The sequence below is a fragment of the Phalacrocorax aristotelis genome, chromosome 3 (assembly GCF_949628215.1).
Source record: "Phalacrocorax aristotelis chromosome 3, bGulAri2.1, whole genome shotgun sequence".
In the NCBI taxonomy this organism is placed as follows: Eukaryota; Metazoa; Chordata; class Aves; order Suliformes; family Phalacrocoracidae; genus Phalacrocorax; species Phalacrocorax aristotelis.
Window position 1 is genome coordinate 3,228,863 of NC_134278.1, and position 26,519 is coordinate 3,255,381.

Below are 26,519 nucleotides of genomic sequence, written 5' to 3' on the forward strand. Positions count from 1 at the left end.
ACATATTTATTTGGTAATCTTAAATGCTAACCCTTCGTTCTTACAGTTGATCTTATTGTCAAGACTGGCCGATAGCACTGCAATTATATCTGCATCTGGTACTTTACAAGTATACATTGCAACAGTAGTCTGACACCAATTAAAGTGCTGATTAGGTTATCCTGGACTTCAGTGAGCACAAGTTATGTCCCCGCTGAGATGAGGATTGGCTCCAGAATGTTGGTGTTTACCAGTTTCCTTAGAAAAGGAAAATTCGGTAGGAAAAAATGTCATGGCAAATCATGTTAAAAAGAAATTTCCTCTGTCAGAAACCTTTCAGGAGTTTCAAATTCAGTTAAGGGATATCAGAAAGAAATTAAAGTCTAATTTAAAATCCCCACCCACATTCCTTCTTCTTTTTCTGCAAAGTGATTATTGCTCCTGGTCCATGTGTTGGCAAATCTTTCAGAAAGGAGCCCTAATTTTCTTTAAAAATACTTTTCTGGTCATGATGGAACTGTTCTTTTTGAAGACCGGCTTTGCAGCAAGTCTGTGAAAAGAGCCCAAATGCTCTTATATCTCAGTGACATCAGTAGGGCTAAAATTTCACCCGGGAATTCTTCTTGGCATGAGGAAATTCGGGGCGGATAGCTCATGTCAAAGCAGAGGCACCTGACAGGTGAACTTCTTGGACAGGCAGCTGGCCAGGCTTGATCGAAGTGTGCTCCGCTGCCTTTCACATTTGTTTTCCTCTTTCACTGATGGCACCACATCCCTGCCTGGCATGGTTAATAAAGAGGAGAGAACAAATGTGTGGCCATAGCAAATTAACAAATGAGCCATTGAAAGAGGAGGGTGCATTGCCTCTTCTCACCAACGCCTGCTTCGGTGCCCGCAATGTCTCCTAACAAAATAACCTGAGAGCAAGGATAAAGGCCTTGCAGGGATGTGCTCTGCCTGTGGTCCAAGCGCTGAGCGATGTTTGTGGCTCCTGCTGCGAGAAAACCTAATGTCATTCGTCAGCAGGGAATCCAGCAAACCACTAATGGCTTTCCATCATGTTTCTTGACAGGTATTGACAGACGGCGGTTTTGGTCCCATCACAACAGAAATCCGGGAGGCTCCGGAGTTTTATTACGCCGAAGATTACCATCAGCAGTACCTCAGTAAGAACCCCGACGGATACTGTGGCCTCGGGGGAACAGGGCTTTCCTGCCCTATTGGGATCAAGAAATAACCTGTGTTTACTTCACCGCCTCCACTTTGGTTTAGGGAGTTTGAAAACAGACCGACAACCCTGATAGGTGTCATCGTATACCCACAGCATCAGTGCACAAAGATTTGGGAACCTGTTGGGGCGGCTTTCTGTCATCTGAGCAGTTGCCCATTCACCAATATTAAAAGCCAAAGTAGAGGCAGAAATTTTGCCTGTTGGAAAATGCAGCTTCTTGCTCTGTGCAGCTCACCAAGTGTCCTTGCAGTCTTGTAATCTGGAGAGAAAAGAAACTTCCACAGGTTTGGCTTAAAATGCTGTTAAAAGGATGAATTAGGGGGTGGTTACACCTGCTAACTGCTTTGCATAGCTAATGCCTTCAGACATGTTTATTTTCTTGGGTTAATTAATTCGCTTGTGTTATGAGAGCTTTGACTTCTGGAGGCTCTGGCTGGGCTCATCTTAACTACCACAACCCTGCAATTTGGTGTGTTTGAGAATGGTGAATTTATAAGATCAGTAACTCTCTCACAATTCCACTCTCACAGCAACATGTAATATCACCTATACTGCCTATTTTCTGAAACAATTTTAGTAAGAAAAAAATAAAAATTGTAATGTGATACTTCTTTCTGATGATTCCAAAAAGTGTATAAACTTGAAAGGAAATCGATTTTGTTTCCTGCACTACAATAAATTACAAAAAAAAAAAAAAAACCAAACAAGAAAAATGTTGTCTGTGATATGTTCCATGGCTCTAAGTATATATTGGGGTAGATATTAAAAAAGTATCAAATATTATAGCAGGCTGCAGCCTGATAATTAAACACCAGGGCTTTTAAATCTGTGTTATCGTGCATGACAGTACAAAGGAGTAAAATTCATATTGGCCACACCGTAACATAATTATTCCTGTGATTAATTATTTGTACTTCAGTAGCTTGTGGAGCCCCCACCAAGACCAGAGCTCGTTACGGCAGGTGCTGTGCAAACGTAATGTCAGGCGGTCTCTGCCCCGGTGCCTGTACAGTCACAATAGCAGGATGGCCAGAAAAAGCCAAAATAAATTCTTGTTTTATTAATGGGCTTCTGAGAGCAGAGACTAACAGCTACAGCTAAATGACGTAGGGGATGCGGGGGTTGTCCGACATGGATGGGGATCCTGTGGGTGATATATATGCTATGGAGTGTTCTAGAACAGACAGCTTCAGTGGGGAGATGGGGATGGGTTTGTCCCAGCCATCCAGCTTGCTGCTCGCTATACTTCCCAGAGCAGTGGGAGGTGTGGGCTTGAGCCCCTCACGTGTTTCCTAGTTTGGAGGCTCTTAATCACTAAGTTTGAGGAACATGTGTCATTGCTTTGTCCTCTTGCAGATGTGCTTTCTTCAGGGAAAGCTTGTAGAAGCCCACCGTGATGTATCGAATGTGGGCAACAGAGCACATAAAGCCATTCTGAGGGCCAGGTGATGGGGACCCAGAGACACAAATCCACAGCATTTCCTTTTGGCTAGCTCTCCTCTCCATATCTTGGTTTGATGTTTCCTGCTCACCAGCTCAGGTGTTAGGCTCAGAAAGGCCCCAAACAGCTCCCTGAACATCCCCTGTAACTACCCAGCAGACCAGATCTTGTTCCAAGCTTGGAATGACTGAAAATGTGCATCAGATAGTCTTTGGGCTTGTAAATCCACTGCTGAACTCCTGCCTGCTTTATCCAAAGATGGGCAGTAAGCCCATGACAGAGACATTAGCTCCCCATCTTCCCTTGCTCCTCAGCTGATGCTTATTCCCACCTCAAAAGCTAGAAGAAACGTGTCCTTTTAGAAGATTTATACCTGGGGCAAGCTTGAGAGGAGCTAACTCGGGTAGGATTGCCATGTTAGGCTCTTTCTGGAGATGCCCCAAAATGTGCCCACATCACACTCAGAATTTCCAGTTGCTGTGGTAACTGATCGCCTGTCCTTAACATGTTGTGTGACTGGTTTGTTCTAGTGCTCACTGTCAAGGAAACCAGCACTTTTGTCTAATTTCCTAGGCATGAGGTGACATAGAGCAAAGAAGAGAGGAAAATAAAGTCTTAACTTTCTTCCTATGCATTTTTAACCTCTGCGTAATTTAGACTTCAGTGGGATAACTCCTGATTTGCTCTAGTGTACAAGGCAAAACATTTCATATGCTGAATCGTTCAGGTGCTCGTAAAATGTTGCTTGCTTCCCTTCTGTCCTTTCCCCTCCCTCCCCTCCTACTCCACGCTACAGTTACTGTTTTGAAATGAGATAGGAAGTCTTTGGAGAAAGCACCGTTCTATCCTTAATATAGCCAGGCTCAAATCTGAGTTTTCTGAAGTCCTGTCCTTATGGAAATAATGTGTTGGTTTAGAAATCAGCATAGATGGGTCCATTGATGCTAAAATTGGCCCACACCAAAATATTATGCTGCCGCAGAATTAATTATGGAGTTACTGTAGGGTGGAGTTTTGGCCTTGACCCCTTGCAGTTGCTGCTGAAGGTGTAAAGAGTATCAGGGATATAATCAGTAAAGGTGAAATGCTAATGGTTCAGCCTCATGGATTAGTTTTTTGAGCTGGATTTGGTCTTGTAAGCCACCCTTGCCCACAGGGAAGAAGGGAGAGGCTGCCTCAACACCTTTGATACTATACTTTTGATTTGGCACTGTTTGAAATTTACCCTACCACAGAGCTGCCTCTTTCTTCTGAGAACAAAGACACAGTCTAAACTAAGAAAAGAAAATTAATTTGGAGTTTCATAGGCTTCAGCACTTCTCAGAGATGAAGGCTGATGCAGGACGCAGGCATCTAAGGTCTTTGGAGAGAAGAACATGATTCAAGATCCCAAAAAGACTACAAACCCAACTCATGAAGTCCACTATTGCAGCACCCTGTAAAAGTCAGTCCAGGATACAGACAGGAACTTCGCTGGTACACTAGCCCTAACAGAGCTAAAGCAAATTCCAAGCCTCTTGGAAATCACTGAGCTTTCCCTCATCGCCTTAGGAAGGTCAGCATCCAACGCTGACCTCAACAGAAACGAATAGATTGTGTGATGTCACATGCTGGTTGCCCAGGCAGAGACTTGTGTTGCCTTCGGTGAGAACATGGAATGGGGAAGATGTTCTGAGGCGTCTGCAGAAGCATCACTGCTCTGAATGCTGTTGAAGAGTGTTGGCCCAAGGCTGGGACCGAAATGCTGCTCCTTACCCTCTTTAGTTTAACTTCTCTCATCAGCGGCATCAATGCAGGCTTTTCTTCTCAACTTTTTGTGTTCAGAAATGACCAGCAGAGTGGAACTGCTCACAGCCCTACAGGATACACACGCTTCGGTAAGTGAAATAGGCCTGGGCGTATTCCTTGTGCCTGATGGCATATATGTACGGCTTGTGCTACAGCCTGATACTGACGTCTTCCACTCATACGCCCTAAACAAGGATTTTATCCAGCCCACCTGTGGCCCTGCTAGCCCCTAGACTGCCTGGGCATTGCTTTGCAGAGTGCAGGTTTGGGGAGGCTACAGTGGTGCCAGGGGTTTTGGTAGGGATCAAGTAGCATGGATAGATACAGGCCAGTGATTTGGCTGATGTCCTGCCCCTCTAGTTTAGTAGCACAGGCAATGACACTGCTGCAGGTCAGCAATGCGTCTCATTTTGTACCCAGGGTGTGGCCTCCGACCGTCTTACGAGTCCTTTCTGAAGACTGGCAAGAGGATCGCAGCGGGGAGATACGCCAAGGCTGGGGAGTTCCCGTGGCACGTGAGCATCCAGAGCAACGGGAAACATATTTGCGGAGGCACCGTGATCAGCGCATTGTGGATTTTAACTGCGGCCCATTGCTTTGCAGAAGAGGTGTGAGTACTTGGGGAAAGCGAGGACAGCCGAGGCACAATGGGTTCATAACATCGCTCCTTGTGGGTGTAGGATATGTATGTCTTTGGGGTCAGGTGCAACATCTCTCTGACAGAGGCAGAAAGAGAGCCCTGAAAACAGGATTTGTCTCCTCTGGGGAGAACAGGCCCATTTTTGATCAGAGGTGGTGTTACAATAAAAATGTGCAGGAATCTGCATAACCAGGAGATGCAGAAGGGGATTGTTTTGAAGGATGGTCTGAGCAGCCTCGTATAAATGCCCGTGATGCTGTTCTGATCCCCAAGTGTTTCCTGTATGTCTACACATGTTGTGGTACCTTGTAAAAAGAGGTGCATTCCATTCCAGCTTATTCTCACACCCAAATTACCTTTGCTTTTATATGGCAAACACCTTTATCTCATGGAGAGTCTGATTTTAAAACAGCAGTTTCTGGATAAATCAACCCCATGCAATACCCAGGGTCAGAGTCCAGCCCTCTGTGAGCCCACTCCAAACTTCAGCAGGCCCGAGAGCCGAGACTGCTCGGTGACAAATGACCTGTGGCACCACAACCTGGAGCAGCTGGCTGGAGGCAGCGCGGTCCAGAGCAGCCAGCCCAGGGCATGGTGATCCCGAAGATCCAGCCCTCTCCATCTGTTCGTTAGCAACTGGCCTATTTATAACTTGGTTGCATTCATGTTCTACCTCTGCACCTCTCTTCCCCGAAAACTAGCTTTGCCTTGAAGTGAGGGTAGATTTCTGTGATATTTATTGCTAACCTGCCTCTGCAATTTGCTGAGCACCACCCTACGCTGCTCAGGGGAAGGAGGCACCAACCTTTATCACACAACCCCTTCATGTTTGCTTATGTGTACGCTGCTTCTGTTTTGTTTAAAAGGCCACCAGATCTCACTGTTGTCATGGGGGGAATTGACCTCAGCCTCCCGCTGGAAGAATATAAGCCGGACAGCTTGATCATCCACGAAAACTTTGATAGAATGAGCATGCAAAATGATATCGCTCTGATCCTGCTCAGCAATCCCATCGAGTTCAGCAATGAGAAAATCCCCATCTGCTTGCCCTTCATATATGACATCAATACGTGGCAACACTGCTGGGTTGCAGGGTGGGGAGCCGCAAGTGGAGGTGAGAAGCTGTCGGGACATGTGTTTGCTAATGGAGGCTGGTTTTTATCCATTAAAAGTAGATTTTGTCTCCCAGGAGGGGTTATCCACACCAACTTCCACTCCTTACCTCCCTGGTTTAACAAATCCAGATCCTTGTAGCCTCTGCACATCCACCAGTTCTCTGTTCAGGGCAAAATCCAGTAACCTGCTGACCCACAGAGCAGAGTCCCTGGTACCCTGAGCACGTATGCTCAAGCTGAAACCTCAGAGCCCATCTTTGCTCTGCCAGAACTCAACCCCTTGCTTGCCTTTTTTGGCACCCAAAGCAAGACACGCTCCCTCCCGGTGGGCAAGTTAGGCTGGCTCTGAAGTGGTCTGGAATAAGGGAAATGGAGGTCTAGGGTTGCCTTTGGCTTAATGCCTCCATGAACCAGATTGATTCAGTGGTACTGGCTACCCCTCTTCTCCACTCATTTAGAACAGCAGATTGCTATTGCTAATTACTCTTTTTAAGCCCTGATGAAAGTAGCTCCAGCACTGAGTGTGACCCAAAACGTCTATCCTGAACAAATGTCACTAAACGCCTAATGAGTGATTTCATTATTGGAAAGAGGTAATCGGGACAGAGCGGGCAGGGTGGTGCTTGGGGCTTTAACAGTCCTTCCTAGGATGTAGTAAGTGAATGTCCTATTTAATCCTTGCTATTCTGCTCTGTAGGGTTACTGTCTTCTCTTTGAAACTCTGCATTTTCCTTCTTAGGCTTCATTTGCCTCATGTAACAGCAATATACAACACAACACTGTGTTATGGTTGTGAAACTCTCCCATTTCACCAAGGTAATGTGCTCTTAGAAACAGAAAAGCAGGGGCCTGCTGCAGAGTCACTCTGCAGCTTGGCAGGATTTCTCTTTAGCTAGTCTCTTTGCAAAAAGCATGGTGTGGCTCCGGAGATTGGTCTCACGCTGCTGTGTGGGCTCAGTTGACATCGCCTCTGCTCTCCAAATTGCACCCTGCAGGAGGGAGGACAGTGCACTTAGCCCTGGCACACGCCCCTTCTGTCTGGGAGGTGTTTCAGAAGAAAAACAGCAGAAGCTTAGTTTGGTGAGAGAAATGTGCCATGGTGTGATATGGGCCATACCAAAAAGTATGAGGTGGTGTTCCTCAGCAGGAGAAAAATGGGTGATTTCTCACCTCTATCAGCATTTTGTAGGTGGACATCTCTCAGCTGACACCTCAGGCAGCACAAGCCTGACTCCCCTCTGAATTTGAGCCAGCAGTGCCCAGGTAGCCAAGGAGGCCACCAGCCCCCGGGCTTGTGTCAGCCCTGGTGTGGCCAGCAGGAGCCGGGCAGGGATGGGGCCCCTGTGCTCGGCCCTGGGGAGGCCCCACCTCGAATGCTGGGCTCAGGTTTGGGCCCCTCGGGACAAGGAGGGCCTTGAGGGGCTGGAGCGTGTCCAGAGAAGGGCAGCGGGGCTGGGGCAGGGTCTGGAGCACAAGTGTGCTGGGGGGCGGCTGAGGGGGCTGGGGGGGTTTAGGCTGGAGAAGGGGGGGCTGAGGGGAGCCCTTCTCGCTCTCTGCAGCTGCCTGAGAGGGGCTGGAGTGAGGGGGGGGCTGGTCTCTGCTCCCAGGTCACCAGTGACAGGACAGGAGGAACCGGCCCCAAGCTGCGTCAGGGGAGGTTTAGATTGGATATTAAGGAAAATTTCTTCACTGAAAGTGTTGTCAAGCACTGGCACAGGCTGCCCAGAGAGGTGGGGGAGTCCCCATCCCTGGGGTATTTAAAAGACACGTAGACGTGGTGCTTAGGAACATGGTTTAGTGGTGGTCTTGGCAGTGTTAGGTTTATGGTTGGACTCTGATCTTAAGGGTCTTTTCCAACCTAAATGATTCTATATGACTGCAGTCAGTTAGACCTCAAGTGAAGCCACCTTCTTGGAGATGGCTACATCAAAGCATTTTAATCTGTGGATGCTGCCATGGAGCGGCCCCATCTTAACTGGGAAAGGGACCTTTCAACATTTGATCTTTTAGATATTATCTTTCAGTCCCACCTTCCCAGAGGTGCTGGGAGGATTTAGCTCAGAGAAATATGGAAGAAGGAATGAGTTTCTGAAAATCTGTAGGCCTCCTCCCCAGCAGCACATCCTCCAAAAGTCAGCTCAGGCTTTTGACACAGGTTCACTTTGAAGAGAAATATGGGTGAAATGAGCGGGTTTTCCCAGTGGCCCTGCATATTGTCAGTCTTCCTGTCACTTGCTGGTGCCTGTTGAGATTTCTTGGTTTTTTCCATCTCAAGGGAAGAATAAAGCAGATATTTCCATTGTGCGCTACCACCCCAAGAGCCACTTTGTAAAAGTTACAGCTGGTCCCCTGGGTGAGGCATGGCCTCATAGCATTCTGTGAAAGCATAGGGATAACAAGATCACCTGTTCTGGGGAAAGCTCAGTGGGCTTTCCTCTGCAGAGCTCTCACAGGACCCCATGAAGAGTCCTTTAAACTGGGCTCCCCAGAAACATGGGTGAGAAACCCAAGGTGTGCAGTGCAGCTCATCTCAGGTCATCACCAAGACCAGCAGGATAAGCCATCCCTTTGGGGTCTTCCAGCTGTACTGCGTCCCAGAGTTCACCTACAAAAATTATTTTTTATAATCTTATTTAGCAAGCCTAAATATGATTTAGCAATCCCCAGGATTTCATCTCTGCCCATTAACAGCTCCCCCCCCTCTATCTACCTACTCACCTCCTAGGCTGGCCTAAAGTCAAGAGCACAAACTTATCTTTGCTAACATTTGGACAGCCCCTGTAAGCCCCCATGACCCCAAGACCATACAGTTGTGCCCTGAGACCCTCTTGCCAAGAGAAGCCTTGGAAATTCAGCCAGGAGCCATCCCAAAGGCTCATCTCCGTCTGTGGTTTCACCCTCAGAAGTCTGTGCTGTTCTGCAGGGTTTGTTAATCATTCTCTTCTCGCTTGCTGGTTAGCAGTTGCGGCACCAGCATCCTATGTGCTGCAGAAAGCGCGGATGAAGCTCATCAGCAGGGAACAGTGCTTGGAGCGGATCCCACAGCTAGTGGAGAACGTGCTCTGTGCTGAGCTAGAGAGAGGAGAAAGAGGCACCTGCCAGGTAAAGTAAACAGGCTCCTGGACAGCCACACTGCCTTTGGGGGCACAGAGATATCAGAGGAGAAGCTTCTTTGCTTCAGGAATGAACAACAATCCTTCCCACAGCTTCCTGGGGTTGCTAAAGCTTCTCTACAGGAGGCCAGGGTAGGATGCCCAGGGGCCAAAGAGCTGCCTGCAAAGGCGTATTGACCTAGGCAGTGGGAGTGCTGGCTCTTGGGGTCAGAAATCAGTGGTGGTGCTGGAAACAAAACACCTTCTTGAGCAGATGGGCCTCTCCTCACACTCTCTCCCTGCACTGATTCCCGCGCTGCAGAGAGAGAGAGACAGGAACTCTGCGAGGGAAACCACAAGCTGAAAGGAGGGCAAGGGAAAAGGGTGGTTCCCAACAGGTCCCCTTGGATGGGAGACAGTGGATGGATCTGGGCAGAGGAATTAGGACTTTTAGCTCACAGCAATTTAAAAACTCAGCGTCTGCTCTGGCCAAGCTGTGCGGTGGTGGGAGCGATGGGAGGAGAGGTCTCGTGTCCCTGCAGAGAGGGCTCAGCACAGCATGGGCTGTGTCCTCCTCCTGCCTGGAGTCCCCTCAGCCCTGGGCTGGGCAGTGCTTCTTTATTGCCAGGTTAAATACTGAAAGGACACATGGAACTTTGTCCAGGAGGGCCAAAACAAAAGAATTGTGTGGGAAATTGGGTCCAGGTAGGTTTAACTTGAATATTAGAAACCTTTCTCAGGTGAGGTCTTCGCTCTGATACAAATGCCTTTGATAACATGGCAGGTTGGTCTGTGGCTGCCAGAACTAGTTGCGTCTTATTGCAGTGGGTTAGTGATGTAGGATGGTGGAGTTCCAAAGCTAAGTAACAGAGTTCAAGCAGTATTTGGTATCAGGGACTGCTAAGGGGAGAGAACTGACATAAACACCCAGATATGGGAAAACCTCACTTAGAACTTGTGCCCTCAGAACATGCTCCATCCACAGGATCGCTGTGCTGATGTCAGACAAGGTCTGAAAGCCAAAACACACCTTTTCTTTCACAGCATCCAAGCTCCAACCCCTCCTCTGAGCTCTCCCTGCAGCCTCCACTTCAGGACTAAGGTCTCTGTCCTCTACTGAGCAAGGGTTTCCTTAGACATGTGTGTGTGTTTGGAGGGGGCAGATGGGCAGGCACATATACGCACAGCTTCATCCTGTAGGAATCATTCATTGAGGGAACCAAACCAACACCCGGGACAGAGAGGCATCCCCTGCCCCTCGGCAAAGACAGTGGGTACAGGGCTCACGCACTGCAAAGCCGCTGCGATCCGGGCCCGTAGCTGGGCAGCTGAGGGGAAGCTTTGCTTTGCAAAGTCATTTTTTGATTAGCCAGAGAGCGTCTGCCTCTGAAACCATTCATCTAGTGACTTTCACCTCCATTAAATTCAATCAAAAATTTTAAAAAGAAAACTGCCACAGGATAACATTAACATGATTAAAGAATGCACTTCCCAGCCTAGCCTTAAGTTCTGTGGCTGAATTATGCTGGTGAAACAGCAAGAGCACTTGTACCCAGCAAAATGAATCTCCTGTATTCAGAAAGCTGATGAGGGTGCTATTTTGATCTACAATAATGTTAGAGTTGCCTGAGAAATGAACTAGGGCTTTCCAAGCAGCGGAAACGATTGCATGTGTGATAACACTCATAACCCAGCAACTGCCCACTTTTAGTGGAAGCTTGACCAGGCAGAAACGTCTTGCAACCTGAAATAACTAGAGCAAGACAAAACCATACCCTAGGCTAGAAGTGCAGCTCTTCAGGAGAGGAAGAGGTGATGTGACTTTTCATTAGAATTTGCTAATTTGCTGGAGGAGAAGCATTTTGCTGATGGGTAGTTTGCTGGGCAGTGCTGATTAAAGTCGGGTAGGGCGCATTTTGGCCTTGCTAGGCTTGTTCAGAAATCCGGTGGCTTGCACGTAGTAGACTGCCTGGTAATGAACTGGGAGGCCAGGTCCAAACCTTGCTCTGCAGGATGGACACCCAGTTCATCTGCCCTGGGCAAATAGCGAGGTACGCTGTAGATGGTGCAGTCTATTGAACTACTCTTTTCCATAAAGATTATGGGAAATCTCATCAAATGACGAGATGTCAAATGACGTCAAAACCTCTTGCCTAATGACAATGAGGCAAGATTTCAAAATACCTTTACAACGCCAGCACTGTCAAGGAGCAGACTTGGGCACGGTTTTGGTCTGTGCCAACCAGCTGTCTCCTGGATGATTTCCAGACACAGCTCAAGCTTTTGCATGGGTGAGGAGCCACCCATAATAATCACTTTGGATCCTGGCACTCCAGTTTAGAGGCCAGGAAGGAGTAGCAGCGCAGGCAAGGCAGAGATCCTTGGTCAGGGAACAAGCCCTGGAGATGCTGAGCTTGCTGGTGTGGATGTGGTCGCAGTAGACCTGGAAGCCATGCACTGCACAGGTGCATGATCTGTCTGGACATGAAGTAGATAAAAGCCTTATGTTAACCTTTCCTGAGCTTTGCTGAGAATCAGGATACATTTGTTCATGTCCAGAGCCAGGCTAAGATGGGCAAGCAGCATCTAGACCCAAGGTTGTAAGTCCGCATGATCCTCATCTGGATCCAAAGGATTACCATCCTAAGTCTTTGCACTGTGTGCCATTTGTGTGCTAGATTTTCCCTGTTGCAGCAAACTCTTTTATAAGTAACTAAAGCAACATATATATCTGCACCGAGGCACCATGTAGTTTCTCCTACTGACCACTGCCTTAATACCCCTGTGTGGCAACAGGACATGAATAGAAAGGCTCAGATGTCTCACCAGCTGCCATCGTACTAGTACCAGACAAAACTGATTTGTGGATCACTGACCATGTTCCTATAATAACTCAAGGCAATTGAATAGAAGAGCTCCTGAGTATTTGTACTTTAAAAAAAAAAAATCCATTCACTTAAAAAGAAAAATCTATTGTATACCAATTCCCCAGTGGTTCTGCAGACAAATATATAGATTGACTGTGAATTAACACTAACAGGATCTGTAATTGACTTATAGTTCTATTTAGTCATAAACATTAGCATTAATGGATGTTCATGGGGTACAAGTGCTAAAGAACAGACACTAGAGATGGCCTATGTGTTATTTTTTTGTGTGCTACATTTCTTCCATGACCCCATGAACTACAATTGATGTCTAATTCCTTGCTTTCTTAAGCATCTTTTGTTAGGCTCTGATGCAATGGTAACTTGAGCAATAATTAGAGTATAAGGGACTCGCAAAGCAAAAGCCTCTTCAGCGTCTTGGCTATCCAGACAAAATTCAGTAAATGGCCCAATTATATTTCAGAGAGTTTCTGCAAAGGAGGTCTGTGGGGGTAGCTCAGAGCTGTGGTGATTAGGACAGAGTGTGTTCAGCTGGAAGTCACAGTTCACGTACAGTTCAGGTCAGCAGCAGACGAAGGGAGGCCCAGTCCCTGGCTTGACTTTCAGGGGAAGGAATCATTGCACGGCCACAAACAAGCAGTGGGATGGTTCCAGCTCAGCTTCACTGTGCCCTACACCATCCCCTGGCCATAGGGCTGATTTGAGTCATGGGACCCCCTTCCACCAAGTGTAGCAGGAGCTGATCTTGGCCATCTCTGGAAAAGGTCTGAAATGATGCTAGGATGCATCTAGGGCTCTCGGTTTTAATTTCCTTAGGTCTGTGAAAAAGGCAGAGGAGGACCCGTTTCCTTCATCTGCCTCACTCACACATACTGTCGGCAGTTCGGAAAGGGCAATGCCCTTTACGGCATCTGGGATTCTTGGGGCTCTCACCCCTTGTAGCTATAGCGATAACAGTAGTTGTTGTACAGTCCTGGGTGGGATTTATCCGGCCAGATTCAAGTGTCTTTCTTATAGCCATCTGCTTCTGCTGAATCATCTTTCCATCAATATGGAGGGAAAAAGTGCTTCTGACATGTGATTCACTGAGACTGTTTTAACTATCTATTTTAAAATGAGATAGCACCATGCATGAGTGCTTATTGCTCCCCCTTAACTAATAGCAAGTCCAAGGTGTCTAGCTCAGAGGGAGACACATGGCTTCGAGGCAGGACAGTTGACTACATCTAAGTCCCCAGTGCCATTTTAGATAACGTGGGTTATCCCCCTGGCATCCCGCTGCCCCCTTCTCAAACCATGCCCCAGTGCCACGAACGTGACTGCAATGGGAGCCTGACACTTGCACTGGCAACCCCCAGGAGAGAGGATGAGTCTGGAGCTGAACTCTTACAAGGTTTTGCGTCCTTTTACTGCTGCTAATGTGGCCTCAAAAGTGCAAAGGCAGACTTGTGGAAAAGAATTTTGTAAAGAAAAGGTCTGTGAATGAAAATTGGGTCCATCTAGGGAAATGTTCACAGATGCAAGGAAAAGGTCACAAAGCAGGGAAGCCTGGTCAATCCCTCAGGCTGTTCAAAGAATCTGAGCAGAGATGGATAGATGCTAGTCTGGTTGCAGTCTGTAGGGATGGGGTATCGGTATGAGGTCTGTTATAGGCCCTTCTGCCTGTCAGACAAAGGTCTCCCGCGGGCCGGGAGTCAAAGCTAACCCCATTTCAGTTCAAAGTCATTACTAACTATACAAAATTACTTTGCTATTGTACCTTGCGTTAATATTGAAGAGAGCGATCCACTCGCCATCCTCGTGGTGGATTCTCCACCACTGAACTATTGCTAACATGCTGGAGTGGGTTTTTTCCCCTAAGGGGCAGAAGGTAACCTGGGAAGCCCCAGAACAAAGCAGTAGAAAGGCGTTTCTGCATTTGCAGTCTCTTAAATTTGCTTCTGAAGGGTGTTTTGCTGTGCAGTTCATAAGAATTACAACACTTTCCTTATGTTCCATGGTTTTACAGGGCTTTCATCATTTGATCATTTTATGGTATGGGCAGACAAGTGAACACATTGAGGCTGTGGTGGCTTAATTCTTTCATCTGTCAAAAACATTCCTTCCTATCGCAAGGGCCTGGGATGTTGACGATGGCGCGGGTCTCTCCTGCTTTCTTCCTCTGGGTTGTAGCTTTTGGTCCCTCAAACTGATGCTGTTTGGTTTGCAGAAGGGGGGGTCCAGCACTACTTTGTGTGCCTGGTGAGAGAAGCTGTGGGGAGCAGAACATCACCGGATCCAGCTGAACACAAAAACCTACTTTGTGCTTGCCCTCGGAGTGGGGGAATGGGTGTGATGACTCAGAGGAGCCGCTTCTCATTCAGTTGCAGTGAGTCAACGGGGCTTTAAGGGAGAGTCATGACTCACAGGCAGATTTAAATTCTTTGAAGGAGTCGACAAGCATGTGGCAGAGGGTGACCCAGCTGATATAACACGCTGAGGTTTCCAAAACTCTTTTAATGAGATTTCTCACCAAAGGCTCAGGGAAAAACTGAACTGTCATGAAGTAGAAGAGCTTTGGTTTGAAAGGGGAGCAACATGGAGAAAGGACCTGATGGGAGGAAGGGCTTACAAGGGGAGCCGTGTTGACATCTGTGCATGGAATTGTGATGGTCAAGGAGGGCGAATGCTGAGACAACCGAGTTGGCCGATGCCACGGCATTATTCAGAGTGGGCAAAATTGAAACTGACTGTGCGGGGGTGCAGCAGGATCTCATTATTCTGAGGGACTGGAGGTTAGAACAGCAGATGTAGTTCATTGTTGATAAAGGAAAAGTAACGAATATAGGGAGAAGCAACTCCAGCTGAAAGTATGCAATAATAAGCTCTAAATTAGCTCTTACCATGTAAGAAGATCTTGGAGCAACTGTGAATAGTCCTTCAAAAACATCAGCACGAGGCTCTGTGGAGGTCAAAAAGGCAATGAGAGCATTATGAATTATTAGAAGAGGAACAGGTAGCAAAGCAAATGAGTGTTATGCCAGGGCACTGGCTTGCATCCATCTTGGGAGCCTATGTCTTGTGTGCTGCATGCGACTCCCATGCACCCCACCTGAGAAAGGAGCAGTAGTTTCAGAAAAGGAGAAGAGAAGAGTAGGAGGGACAAACAGGAACATGGAATAGCTTCTGTCAGAAAGGGGAATAACAGATCAGGGCTCTGAGCCTTGTAAAGAGATGTCTGATGGGGGATATGACACAGATTTCTAAAGTCATGAGCAGCAAGGAGAGGACAGTCAAGAGCTGTCCTCTTGTCACTACTGTTCAAAACACATGAAGGAGGGGGTGTCAGATGGCCGTATCAGGCAGCAGATTTAAAACAAAGAAAAGGAAGTGTTTTTTCATCCAAGAGATAATTAAACTATGGAAGTCACTGACCAGGATGTTGTGGGTATTTATCCTAAGGGATAAATGGATTCAAAAAGCAATTAGATAACTTCCTGGATGAAGATCTCTCTAAGGCTATTAATGACTGTGATGTAAATACAACTCTGTAAATACTTGCCCTGTTTCTCATTCTCCTTCCCTGAGCACTTGCTACAGATGACTGTCAGAGACAGGAGTCTGGGCCACATGGGTCTTTGGCCAGATGCATTATAACCGCCTTTAAGTCCCTGCCACCTTAGTTACTAATGGACCTTGCTGATATCTGTGTGAATGGAGTTCTCCCATTTTCCAGCAAGGGGATGGAGGGACAGAGTAGCTAAAGGCTCTCACCTGAGATCTCAAAGGGATCCCCTGAAAGGAGTCCAGGTGCCCTGTGTTACCTGGTTCATTTTCAATGCCTGCATGCTAAAAATGGCCATAGCCTCATTCCTTCCAACTTTCTCTAAAGACAGATTGTTCACAGTGAAATAACTGAAGAAATCATCGGTTTGCAAAAGGCTTTCTTTCCTGCAAGGAGGGCAGCTCTAATGGCAAGTGTTGTTATTCACAGGCTGATTCTTTCCAATTTACACAGAGCTTACCAACATGAAAATGAAACCAGAAATGACTTGCAAGGATCGTGTATCCACCTAATGAGTATCAGATGCATTGTTCTCCCTCCCCCAGAGCTTCTCCCACCTAAGAAGATTTATGTGGCTGAATGTGTTTGTTCTGATCAATTACCATGTCGCAGACACGAATACAAATACAAAAGGAAGAAGATTACACTCTTGATCCAAAGCCCACTAAAGTCAGCAGAAAGGCTTCTGATGTTCACGAAAAAAGCTTTGGCCATGGTGAAAAGGATGAAACTTCCGTTCAGCTTCAGTGAACAAAGTGCCTCATTAGTCAGTGACAGTTTTTATACAAGCCAGAACTATTTATCAGCGAATATATCATTGCCCTCACCTCTCTTAATGGGATGATTAACATGCAGTTGTGGAAGGCATGAATCCAGCACCAGATCTGATTTGATGTGGTTGCTTTTTACTCATCTTCTAGTTGACAAGAAACACGGAACAGAAGCAAAGATGCTATTTTTAGGTTTTTTTTGCTGTCCAGAAACTTGGCACTCGGACTGAAGAGCAGGAGCAGGTATCTGGTGTGTGTTACTGACCACAAGTATTTCACCACCAGGATACAGGAGGCTGAAAGCTGAAAGCAGCATTTAATATATTCTTCGATCTTCAGCATCGTTAACCTGGGTGTTCATTAAATTAGCGCTACTGGAAACATCACAGAGCTGAGATAATTGTACCAGTGCTCAAAACTGGCTCCTCCTACACCCTCTCCTACGCAAGGATGGCCGACCTAGGGCCAATGTTTCTGAGAGTTTAAGGTGGATACAGGGATATATGGAAGCGTCCAAGAAGTTTATTTTCTCTATCTTTAGCCCTATCAAAACCAGGCGACTGATTCATCTGGGCTACTGCTATAATTATGTCAGTGAGATTATCACACGGAGAGGATGATTTAGCCCACTTTGTGATAAAATCATTGAGTGAAATAGCTGAAGTTAAGAGAAATGGCATGTTAGAAGTTGCACCCATGAAGCAGACCAGCTCAGCCCATGTGGAAAGGGATCTGAAGTAGAATTTGGGTCTCAGGGCTTGTGAATTAGAGAAATGGTTGCAGCTGCTGCCTGAGTTTTCACAGCGTTACCTAACTCACTCCCTCTCTGCCCAGGTTTTAAATCGCTTTCCGCAGCTGACAGCTTCCCAAGCCCTGCAGACGTCTCTCCCTTTCCTCGCCGACCAGACAGAGAACAAAACGAGCACGGTTAAAGAGGCAAAAAGGGAAAAGCAGATCTGATTTGAAGAGAAAACTGCATGATCTGTAGTTTGAATAGGGTTTCCTGGTTCTGCCGTTGCCTCGTGCAAATCGCATCCCTTTTCTGCTGTGGTTTTCTCAGCTATGAAATACGATAAGACTTTTCCCCCCAAGGACAGTCACAAGGTATCAGGAATTAACTGGTATTTAAGTGCCCTGGGAGAAAGGTCCTTTGCAAGTGTGAACAGCCTCCAAATTGGACACTCTGAAGCCGTTCTGCCTCGATGACGTGCGGGAGCTCTACCAGTGCTAGAAATCTTCTGTAGTGGGAAAAGTGGGCACGATGCACCCCGACACATCACTGATGATGGATTGTCAGCCGTTGCTGCGTCACTGGCTTGCGAACGGCTCCCACTCTCTCGACTTCATTTATTATCTTTGTGTAGGAGGCTTGAAGTGCCTTCCTTTTTCTACCAGGATAATACGTTTGGCCTGTTCCTGCCCTGAGGGAATTAGCAGTAAAATTCCCAGTAATTTAATTGTGCGTACAGCCTAGATGTTCATTCATTCAAACAGGATGCCATTGCCAAGGACACTGATAACGCATGGGTCCAAGGTCATTGCAAGGTCACTTGCACGATTCACGCAAATTCTTCGCTGAAACGGGGTCGGGAAATATCTTTAGATCCTGCATGTGAAGAGGGTCCAACAGCACTGGCTGAGATGCAGACATATAGCTGCAGTAACACCATTTCAGTGCAAACAGTATTGAATTTATGGTTGGACTCAGTGATCTGAAAGGTGTTTTCCAACCTAAATGATTCTGTGATTCTATGAATGCTGAAGCAACATTTGCTCTGTATTTATCTTCTTTCTCCCCTGCTCTGCGCATGTTGAACCAAAAAGGAAAAAATAATAAAGATGAACATACTACAGGTCTGGTCCCTCCATCTAATGAAGTGAATAGGAATTCTGCCATAAACTTTAGCGGGTGCTGGTGAGTTGCACAAGGGACTACAGCCACTTCCTTACCCATTAATTAATGTGTGTTAGCTCAGGGTAGCTGCTGGCGGAAGGGGCTTCATACATTAATGACAAAGACATTTCTCAAAGTAGCGTACAAAGAGGGAAGGACAACATTTCCCAGGAAAGCTGGCTGTCTCAGGAAATGGGTTTGTATTGAATTTCTGATTTGCCACAAGAAATACTGGAGATAGGGTAGAAGAAAGATTCAAACCCACTGTGGAAGGAGGCTGTCTTATTTAGAGCAGGGGCTGCACAGCACCTCAGACATACATAACTGTCCGAAAAGTGCTGTACCTGGCTGGGTGGATTTTGTGCTGGTGTCTCTTCTCCCTCGGGCTGTGTTTGGAGATTGCACGCAGAAGTCATACAGGCAACTAGATGTGCTCTTGGTGTTCAAGCTACAGCAGCCAACAGGAGGATGCTTCTCTTTGCAGGGTGGCTGCAGCGTGCATTTGGAAGCTTGCATGCACTGGGTGAATGATGGCTGCCCTTGCAGTAGCAGGCAAGATTTCAGTAAAATTACTGTGGTTGCAAGAAGGATTTGTCAGGATTGTTGTTCTTGTCCTGCCTGATTTCCGGATGCTAGCCCCCAAAATTAACAGCGGGCCGGTGTCTAGCACCTATACGCACTGGTTTTGCAGAGGAGTCAAGGACTGAATGAGCAGTCATCACAAACGTACCTTTACACTCTCAGATATTATCTCTTGGTGACAGGATTCAGGTATCCTTCTGGGGCCATGATAGCAGGTGGAAAAGGTTGAGAAGGACAGGGCATTGCGCTAAGCCACAGCTCACCACCAATCTCCTCCTCTTACCTTCTGTATCTATTTATTCTGCTGGGATCTCAGGGCTGAGCTGTGAAATTTTGAGTCCAAAATTTCCTGGTTCCCCCAAATCCTCACGAACTTGGGATAGAGTTTGGTCTTCCCAATCAGCCTGTGGGATGCAGCTGCTATGAGACCTGAGGTTTGATCCTGCTATAACATCCTCCTTACGCCGTAGGTGGACAGCGGGGGACCTCTGGTTTGCAGCTACTGGAACACCATGAAGTGGTTTCAGGTCGGCATCGTCAGCTGGGGAGAAGATTGTACAGAAAAGCCAAACCATGAGATCTTAATGTCTGTTTACAGCTACCGTGGCTGGATCGAGACTGAGACAGCCATGAGGGGGAAACCTTTCTTCATTGAAGGAATGGATAACCATGCAAATGCCAGGGTGGTTCCTTCCAGGGCTGAGGCACAGCTGGCCTTTCTTGAGTATTTTCTCCTTTTATTTATCTCTTTAACAGCAATTAGATTACTTTAGAGAAGATTTTTTCAAACCATAATAAAAGTCAGAACTACTGTCTCATTCTTCTTTTGCTGCTGACCCATATAGTCGTGTCTCTGGTCAACCTGTTCCATCTCACTGATGTGGACACAGGTGCCAAAACGAGATGCCACAGTGAGACAAGGGAGCGATGGCAAGGACATGGAGATGAAATGAGAGAGCCAGGACACAGCCAAGAGAGGCCATAATCCTCTGGAAAACACATAGTTTCCACACTGGTGGCTCACATCAGGCCCAGTTATTTGCTAAGCTCAGATGTGAAGTCAAGAGGTGGTATCTGAAGCAGCTGCTCCCTTTGGAAAGCTGAAACCCTTAGACACGTCTTAGCTTACTCAGTTGCCTACTAGCTTAGGTATTGGTAGGACAGCTCTGGGTTAATGCATCTTACAGCTAATTATTAGCTGGACGACTATATCTTCTATCTTGCAGCTGGCCCAAGCTAAGAGCATCTTCGGGGACCACAGCAGCTGCTCAGGTGCTTAAGGTATCTCCTTAAGCTAGAAAAAGGGCAAGAAATCTTTTAGCCAGGGTTGGAAGGTGTAGCATGATGTAACCGATCAGTCTTATTTACCTGGATTGCAAATCCTGGGTTTTTTGGTTGTTAAAGGCAATAGGGAAAAATCTGGCTGAAGAGAACTGGTTCTGAGCTATCCATAAAATGCTGTCTACAGAAGTCCCTTGGCTTGGTAATTAGCCAAAATTAAGTCATTGCAAGTAAATGGCAAATCAAAAGCAAATAGCAGGGTTTTTTTCTCTGCTATTGCATGCAATGCTGAGAGGTCCACATCCCAGCCCGAGCTGGGACTGAGCTGGTCCTTCATGCAGTGCGTGGTCCTTCATTGCTTCTCCAGCAGCAAAGTGCATTGCAAAATGCATTCTGGTCTTCACAAGGAGGTCGCTTTTCTTGGAAGTGATGGAGAAGGAGGCAAGCAGCAAGGTCTCCTTCATGTCCCACCTTTGCAACGGCATAAAAGCACCTGTAATTTGCAGCAATGATAAAACTCAGTGAATGTGCAATGGGACAGAACCTCACAAATTGGTTTTAATTACCTTGATATTTTCTGGCTAGCTGGTGGAGAAGCCTTGTAAATGAGAATTAATTCATCTACCTTAAGCTAATGCAAACCCATCTTGGCATAAAAGTCAGACTTTATTTTCTGTGTTATCTGAGCAGAAAATAATGCTTAATTATTATTAGTTCTGAGTAATGCTTATGAAAATTGCTCCAAATTAATTTCACATGGCTGACTGGCTAATGGATGCATAAGGGTCTTGTAACCCATTGCAAAAAGACTAATAAAAGCTAAAAACGAGGGGAATATATTACTTTAGCAGCTATTAGTAGTAGACAGTGTCTGCTGGCATTAATGCCTATATTTATTTTCCTTTCTATTAATAATATATCAACAGATTCTAGAAGCTGTGGCAGGGGCTGGACTTCAGGAAATATTTCCTAATGCTGCAATCTATTCAGCTGCCGAATTCTTTCCCCCAAAGGAAATAAGAGATGTCCTCCTGCTTGAACTATTTTAATGTAGGAATTGTATAAAGCACTCTTGTCTACAGCACACGGCATGGAAAAATCCTGTGCTTTCAGGGACCTGCAGAAGGACCCGGTAGGTGTTTTTCCGTCAGTAGCGTTTGCAAACTGGTAATGGTCTGTGTTAAATGAAGGCAATGCTACGTAGTGGTTACAGCAGGGCACTGCTGCTATGGGTTTTGATCCGTTCTGCTGCTCGTTCACTCAGTGGCCTTGGGAAAAGGAAGTCTGTGGCTCGTGCCTCAGTTTCCCTAGTTGTAAATTGAGATCATTAAAGTGGTTCACTTTGGTATATGGAAATATCAGTTCTGCAAATGAAGACCAGCTACATAGCTGCAAAGTAATAAACAATAAAGAAACTTTTCCCTCTTTATTTAAAGCACCATTGAATTAATTAAAGTGAATTCATCTTTGCTACTTCGTATATTGTTCAACAATTAGGGTGAGAAAGGAAATGTTTGTTTAATATTTCTATGCTGTAGGTAGGTCTGATGAAACATTTTGTTTCAAAGGTACCTGTGTTTCGAGGGAGCATATCGCTTTTGATTATGGATTTGATGGGAATGTGCTGGAATCACACAAAATCAAAATGCAATATATCGGCTTTGTCATTAACATTTCTAGGTGACCCATTAATTTTTTAAACTTTAGAGCATTGGTGTACTATGTTTCTTATGTTATTGTATTCCATATTTGTGGGTTTAGCTCATCTAAGTGAAAGGTTTCCAAACTGAACTACCTCAACTTTTATGCCTCAGGCTATAGTTTGGGATGTTCTCTTCTTGTCTTAATTTGCAGCTCATTTCTTATTGCTCCTTCCCTCTTTCCAGATTCCTCTTCCTCATGTCCAGTCATCCCAATGGGGAACATCAAGCAGTCTGGGCAAAATAAATCTGTCTCTTGCAATATCATTTGCTCGGTGAGCAAAGGTGACCAACATAAAACAAGAGGCTGCTGCCTGGAGCATGGCGGTGCAAAGTGCACCAAAATACAGGTTTTGTCCTCAGCACTACACCTTTAGCAGCAAATACCAGAAAAGAATCAAGCTATGGAAATAGTTAGAGACACGAGGAGACATCCACAAGATGATTCAGGGAAAAAATATAGGAGGATATGGGTACTCAAGGAGACAGAGAAGAGGCAGTCAGGCCTTGCTTGCACGTTTTGCTAAGGAGATAAGAACAAAAGCACTTCCGTGATCAATGAGGGCAGCAATTTAAAAGCCAATATACCAAAGTAATTTTGCCTTAGTTCTGCAGAAATTAAGGGCTCTGTGTATGTATGTATATCTGTGTGTTTCCCTGCTTGCCCCTTCCCAGCTGGCCATTTGCATGCAAGCTTGAGCAGAGAGATAGAAGATCTGCAGATGATGGTGTTTGTGCAAGTCTGGCAGCAAAAGCTGGTTGCAGATGAGAAGTTGGGAGGGCTCCAAGAAAGCAGGAGAGCCGTGTGGCTCCACCTCAGAGACGGGTGGTTGGAAGATCATCCGTCCAAGTTCACAGATAACTACTGCTGTAGAAACCCAACCTTCAGTCACAGTGATGATCCCAAGCCTCTCTCCCCCTGCTCCTCCTCGGTAGATGTGACATGGGTGACCTGAAGACAAAGCAGTTCGCAGCGCGGTCCTTTCCGAGGGACTGAGGTTCCCCATTTCCCCCTTTTCTAGCCTGTGCTTCCTCACGGGGTAAGACACAATGAAAAGCATAGGTTTGCCTTCTCCTGCTCCCTTCAGCATCCCGAGCACCTCTCTGTCCATCTGAGGAGACGGCAGATGGCACACACGGCTGGGACCACAACCATTGGCATCCATTTGTCATTCCATATGCACTGCAAGAAGTGTTTTGACTTTGTGTGCTGTCTGACATCAATGCAAGCAAAATGTCGGAGGGCTTATTACTCCCATGTTTTTGTGTGTTTACCAGGCGAGGAGTGAAAAAGCACCTGTGGATATGGTAGAAATCATTGGTCAGCTCTGTAATTGTGTCTTTTGTTGACACTAAAGTCGGTTAGTGCTGAATGCTGGAGGCTGCAGAGGATCAGCACCCATTCCTACATTTCCCAGCAACTTCCCAAGTGGCATTCTGGACAAGCCGTTTTTCAGGCTAGGGACTTAGTTCACCCTTCTGTAAGCATGACAATAATTAAAAGCCAGGGATGTCTCTTGGGATGCATCGGTTGTGCTCCTGATGAATCACTGTTGTTAACTAAAGTGAAGATAGCTCTGGACAGAAAACACTACTGACAGTATTCAACTACTTGTTTTGTTCAGCAACGGACGAACGCTTCTGGTGCTGGGCTGAAGAGACGATTTGAGCGGGTGGATTGTGGTCTGGAGGAGAGCCTGGCTTTGGGATGAATACAGGATGGGGGTTAGCAGCCCTTGAGATGCCTAACCAAGCCATTGATGTCCCTAAAGTCACCCCAGAAATATAACCATGCCTTTCCCTGCAATGTGGGAACGCTCAAGCACAACGTATCAGTGAGCAGGGCCCACCCTCTGCCCAGCGGTTGTGCTTGCTGACCTTGAAGAAACACCTATTCTGCTTGAAGGATTTTGCTCTGTTGCCATTTTTACTCTTTGAGCACTTCGTTGCCAGGGAAATCCTTCTGGTTTCGGCTTGTCTGGCAGTCCTGTGGCAGCCCCCACTGCATCATGGCTGGCTTGTCTAAGCCACGTTTGAACTGCCCATGAGCTTCAGGAGCACTGACTTGGCTGCCTCCGGGTAGACCATCCTCTGATGTTCTGAGCTTGGTGTACACCACTCCTGGTGGTTACTGGGGCTCGCAAAATGAACCAGCTGGCAGCAACTGAAGTTACAACATCCTGCGGCATCATGTAGCGTCCCCTGATGGGGTGTTTCCAAGTGTCTGCGTTCAAAGTGTCGGCCTCCCATGTCATTTTCTGAGAGGTGCCTTGTGCTTGCTAGCACTTTTTGTATTCACAACCGGTTTCTTTCTCCACGTCTCATCATGATTCAGTGCTTCAAGGGCTCTTTAATATGCAATTCACTTTGTTCCCACAGCCCGAACCACTAAATGATTTAGCATGTGGCTACAGAGGAGAGAACTGCATTTGGCTTCTCTGCTGGGAAGGGTGGGCTTCAAGACACTGCTGGAAAGCAAAAGTTCCTCATCCTCAAGGCTTTTGAATTTGTATGTCTTAAGACTAACTCTGCAGACGTTAATCACAACTCCAGAGCTAATCCATGTTCCTCCACATTAGGGAAATGGGGAGGAAAGGGTGATACTTAGGCACTGAATGCAGGCACAGGGGCGTAAATTCAGCTCTGCAGCAATCCTGTGAGATCCTAGAGGAGCTCTGCAGGGTTGCATATGGAGAGGAGTGACTCTTGAAAATTGAATCAGTTGTGAGCCATCTGAAACTCCTTTGGAGAGCTATTGGGAGAAGAAAACTTTGCTCGTTGTCTCCTCTCCTTTGAACACAATGGGAGAGAACTCGAATGGACTTGTGCTTTGGACATAGATGGGAAGGACTTTTCTCACCATCAATGTGAAAAGCATTGCTTCAGTCTGGGATGAGTAAGAACTGGGGGAAAAGATAGGAAAGTGAGGATTTCCACTGAAGAGGGTTACCTCAAGCAAAAACTTTGGGAGCAACCTTGGTCCTAACAGAATCATGGGAAAGAGCCAAGGGAACAATAGGAAGTGATCTGTCGACTATGAGCACAAGTTTACAAACAACCCCTGAAACACAGCGTTTCGGGCCAGTGGTCTACATATTCCTTTATTTCAAGCTGCACTAATCCTTTGCCTGGTTTTGCAACTTTTTGACCATGGACTCAAGTTAAAATTGATGCTATACAGAGCAGAGGGCTTCGTTAGGCTGAGAGGGGACCCCGGGGAGATGCAGCAACGCAGGGGCACTGGGGAGGCGTTGAGAAACCTCCAGCTGTCTGAGCGTCACTGCCTCAGCCATGCTCACAGCAAGCGCCGAGGAGGTGGAGTGGGAAGCTGGAGCTGGGTGTGTAGGGGAGCATGAAGAATCACAAAGTGTTTATTCAAGGTGGGCCCAATTGCTGGGTGCCTTGTGACAAGAGAGTTATTTTGCGGATGAGCGAGCGGCTGTCGCTCCGTTTGCATGACTGGTAATATCAGAATGAAAGCGTTCGTGCAGAAGGGAGCCTCCTGGCAAATGCATGTTATCACATCCAAGGTGCCTGGGGTATGGGTTCAGGGTATGCTGCCACTTGCAAATGCCTCCGATGCCCCACATTTGAACCTGTTTCCTGGAGCAGCCTGGCACACCACGTCCTTCAGAGGAATACAATTCTCTCCAAAATCCTCCACGAGTTGCCAGATTTCAGGGTATGATCTTTTACTGTTCTTTGTTGGCTGTTCATCCAGTAACATGAGGAGACAGGTCTTGGGAAGGACCTTCATTTGCTGCATACTGGGTCTGGCTGGGATGGAGTTAGCTTTCTTTGTACCAGCCCGTATGGTGCTACGTCTTAGATTTGTGACCAAAACAGTGTCGAAAACACGTTAGTGTTTTAGCTTTTGCTGAGCAGTGCTTGCACAAGGCTTTCTCTGTTTCTCACACTGCCCCACCACTGAGTCAACTTGGGGTGCACAAGAAGTTGGGAGGGGACGCAGGTAGAACAGCTGACTCCGACTGACCACAGGGATATTCCACACCATATGACATCAAGGCCAGCAATAAAATCTTGAGGAAAGAAGGGGAATATTTGGGGTTATAGCATTTGCCTTCCCAAGTATCGTTAAGCATGGTGAAGCTTTGCTTTCCTGGAAATGACTGAACACCTGCCTGCAGATGGGAAGTAACGAATACATTCCTTATTCTGCTTTGCTTGTGCATGCAGCTTTGCTTCACTTATTCTTCACTTATTCAACTGCCTTTATCTCAACCTGTAAGGTTTTTTGCCTTTACACTGGATCCCGCGCTTGCATTTTGCTTCTATTATTAAAACATCCAAAACTCATACACCTCCATTTAAAACCACCGTTGCAGGCTGGACCTTGCATAAGTTCCAGGATGTATTTCCCCTGCATCCAGCATGCAGATGTTACGGCTTCATATCTCCAACAACCTAAATGGCACCAAGGCCTCTTCTCCAGACCCAAAACCTACTGACAGGGTTCTGCCTGATCAGTTATACTCAGTTAAATGCAGTTAAACTCTCAGCCTCCAGATCAGGGTGGCTGATCCAAAGTGCCTCCTGGCATTGGGGCCTGGTCT

At 46.6% G+C, this 26,519-nt stretch overlaps 2 protein-coding genes across 2 annotated transcripts in view; both read left to right on the forward strand.

Annotated features, from left to right (window-relative positions):
- MSRA (methionine sulfoxide reductase A) overlaps positions 1-1,909 on the forward strand; it is a 303,800-nt gene extending 301,891 nt beyond the window's left edge. The window contains exon 6 of the mRNA XM_075086537.1: positions 1,052-1,909. Coding sequence (XP_074942638.1) covers positions 1,052-1,216 — 165 coding nt within the window. The 3' untranslated portion in view covers positions 1,217-1,909. The remainder of the gene's footprint in view (positions 1-1,051) is intronic.
- Positions 1,910-2,035: 126 nt separating this feature from the next.
- On the forward strand, positions 2,036-21,740 carry LOC142054239 (serine protease 55-like). The gene is made up of 5 exons (XM_075086536.1): positions 2,036-4,528; positions 4,860-5,049; positions 5,946-6,193; positions 9,157-9,296; positions 19,435-21,740. The coding sequence occupies exons 1-5, from the start codon at positions 4,393-4,395 to the stop codon at positions 19,735-19,737; spliced, it is 1,017 nt and encodes a 338-aa protein (XP_074942637.1). The 5' UTR covers positions 2,036-4,392; the 3' UTR covers positions 19,738-21,740.
- The last annotated feature ends 4,779 nt before the right edge of the window (positions 21,741-26,519 follow it).

Coding starts and splice junctions, on each gene's coding strand:
- LOC142054239 (XM_075086536.1), top strand. CDS start 4,393: ATGCTGCTCCTTACCCTCTTTAGTTTAACTTCTCTCATCAGCGGCATC. Junction 6,194..9,156: donor GTGGGGAGCCGCAAGTGGAG/GTGAGAAGCTGT, acceptor GCTGGTTAGCAG/TTGCGGCACCAGCATCCTAT. Junction 9,297..19,434: donor GAGAAAGAGGCACCTGCCAG/GTAAAGTAAACA, acceptor CTTACGCCGTAG/GTGGACAGCGGGGGACCTCT.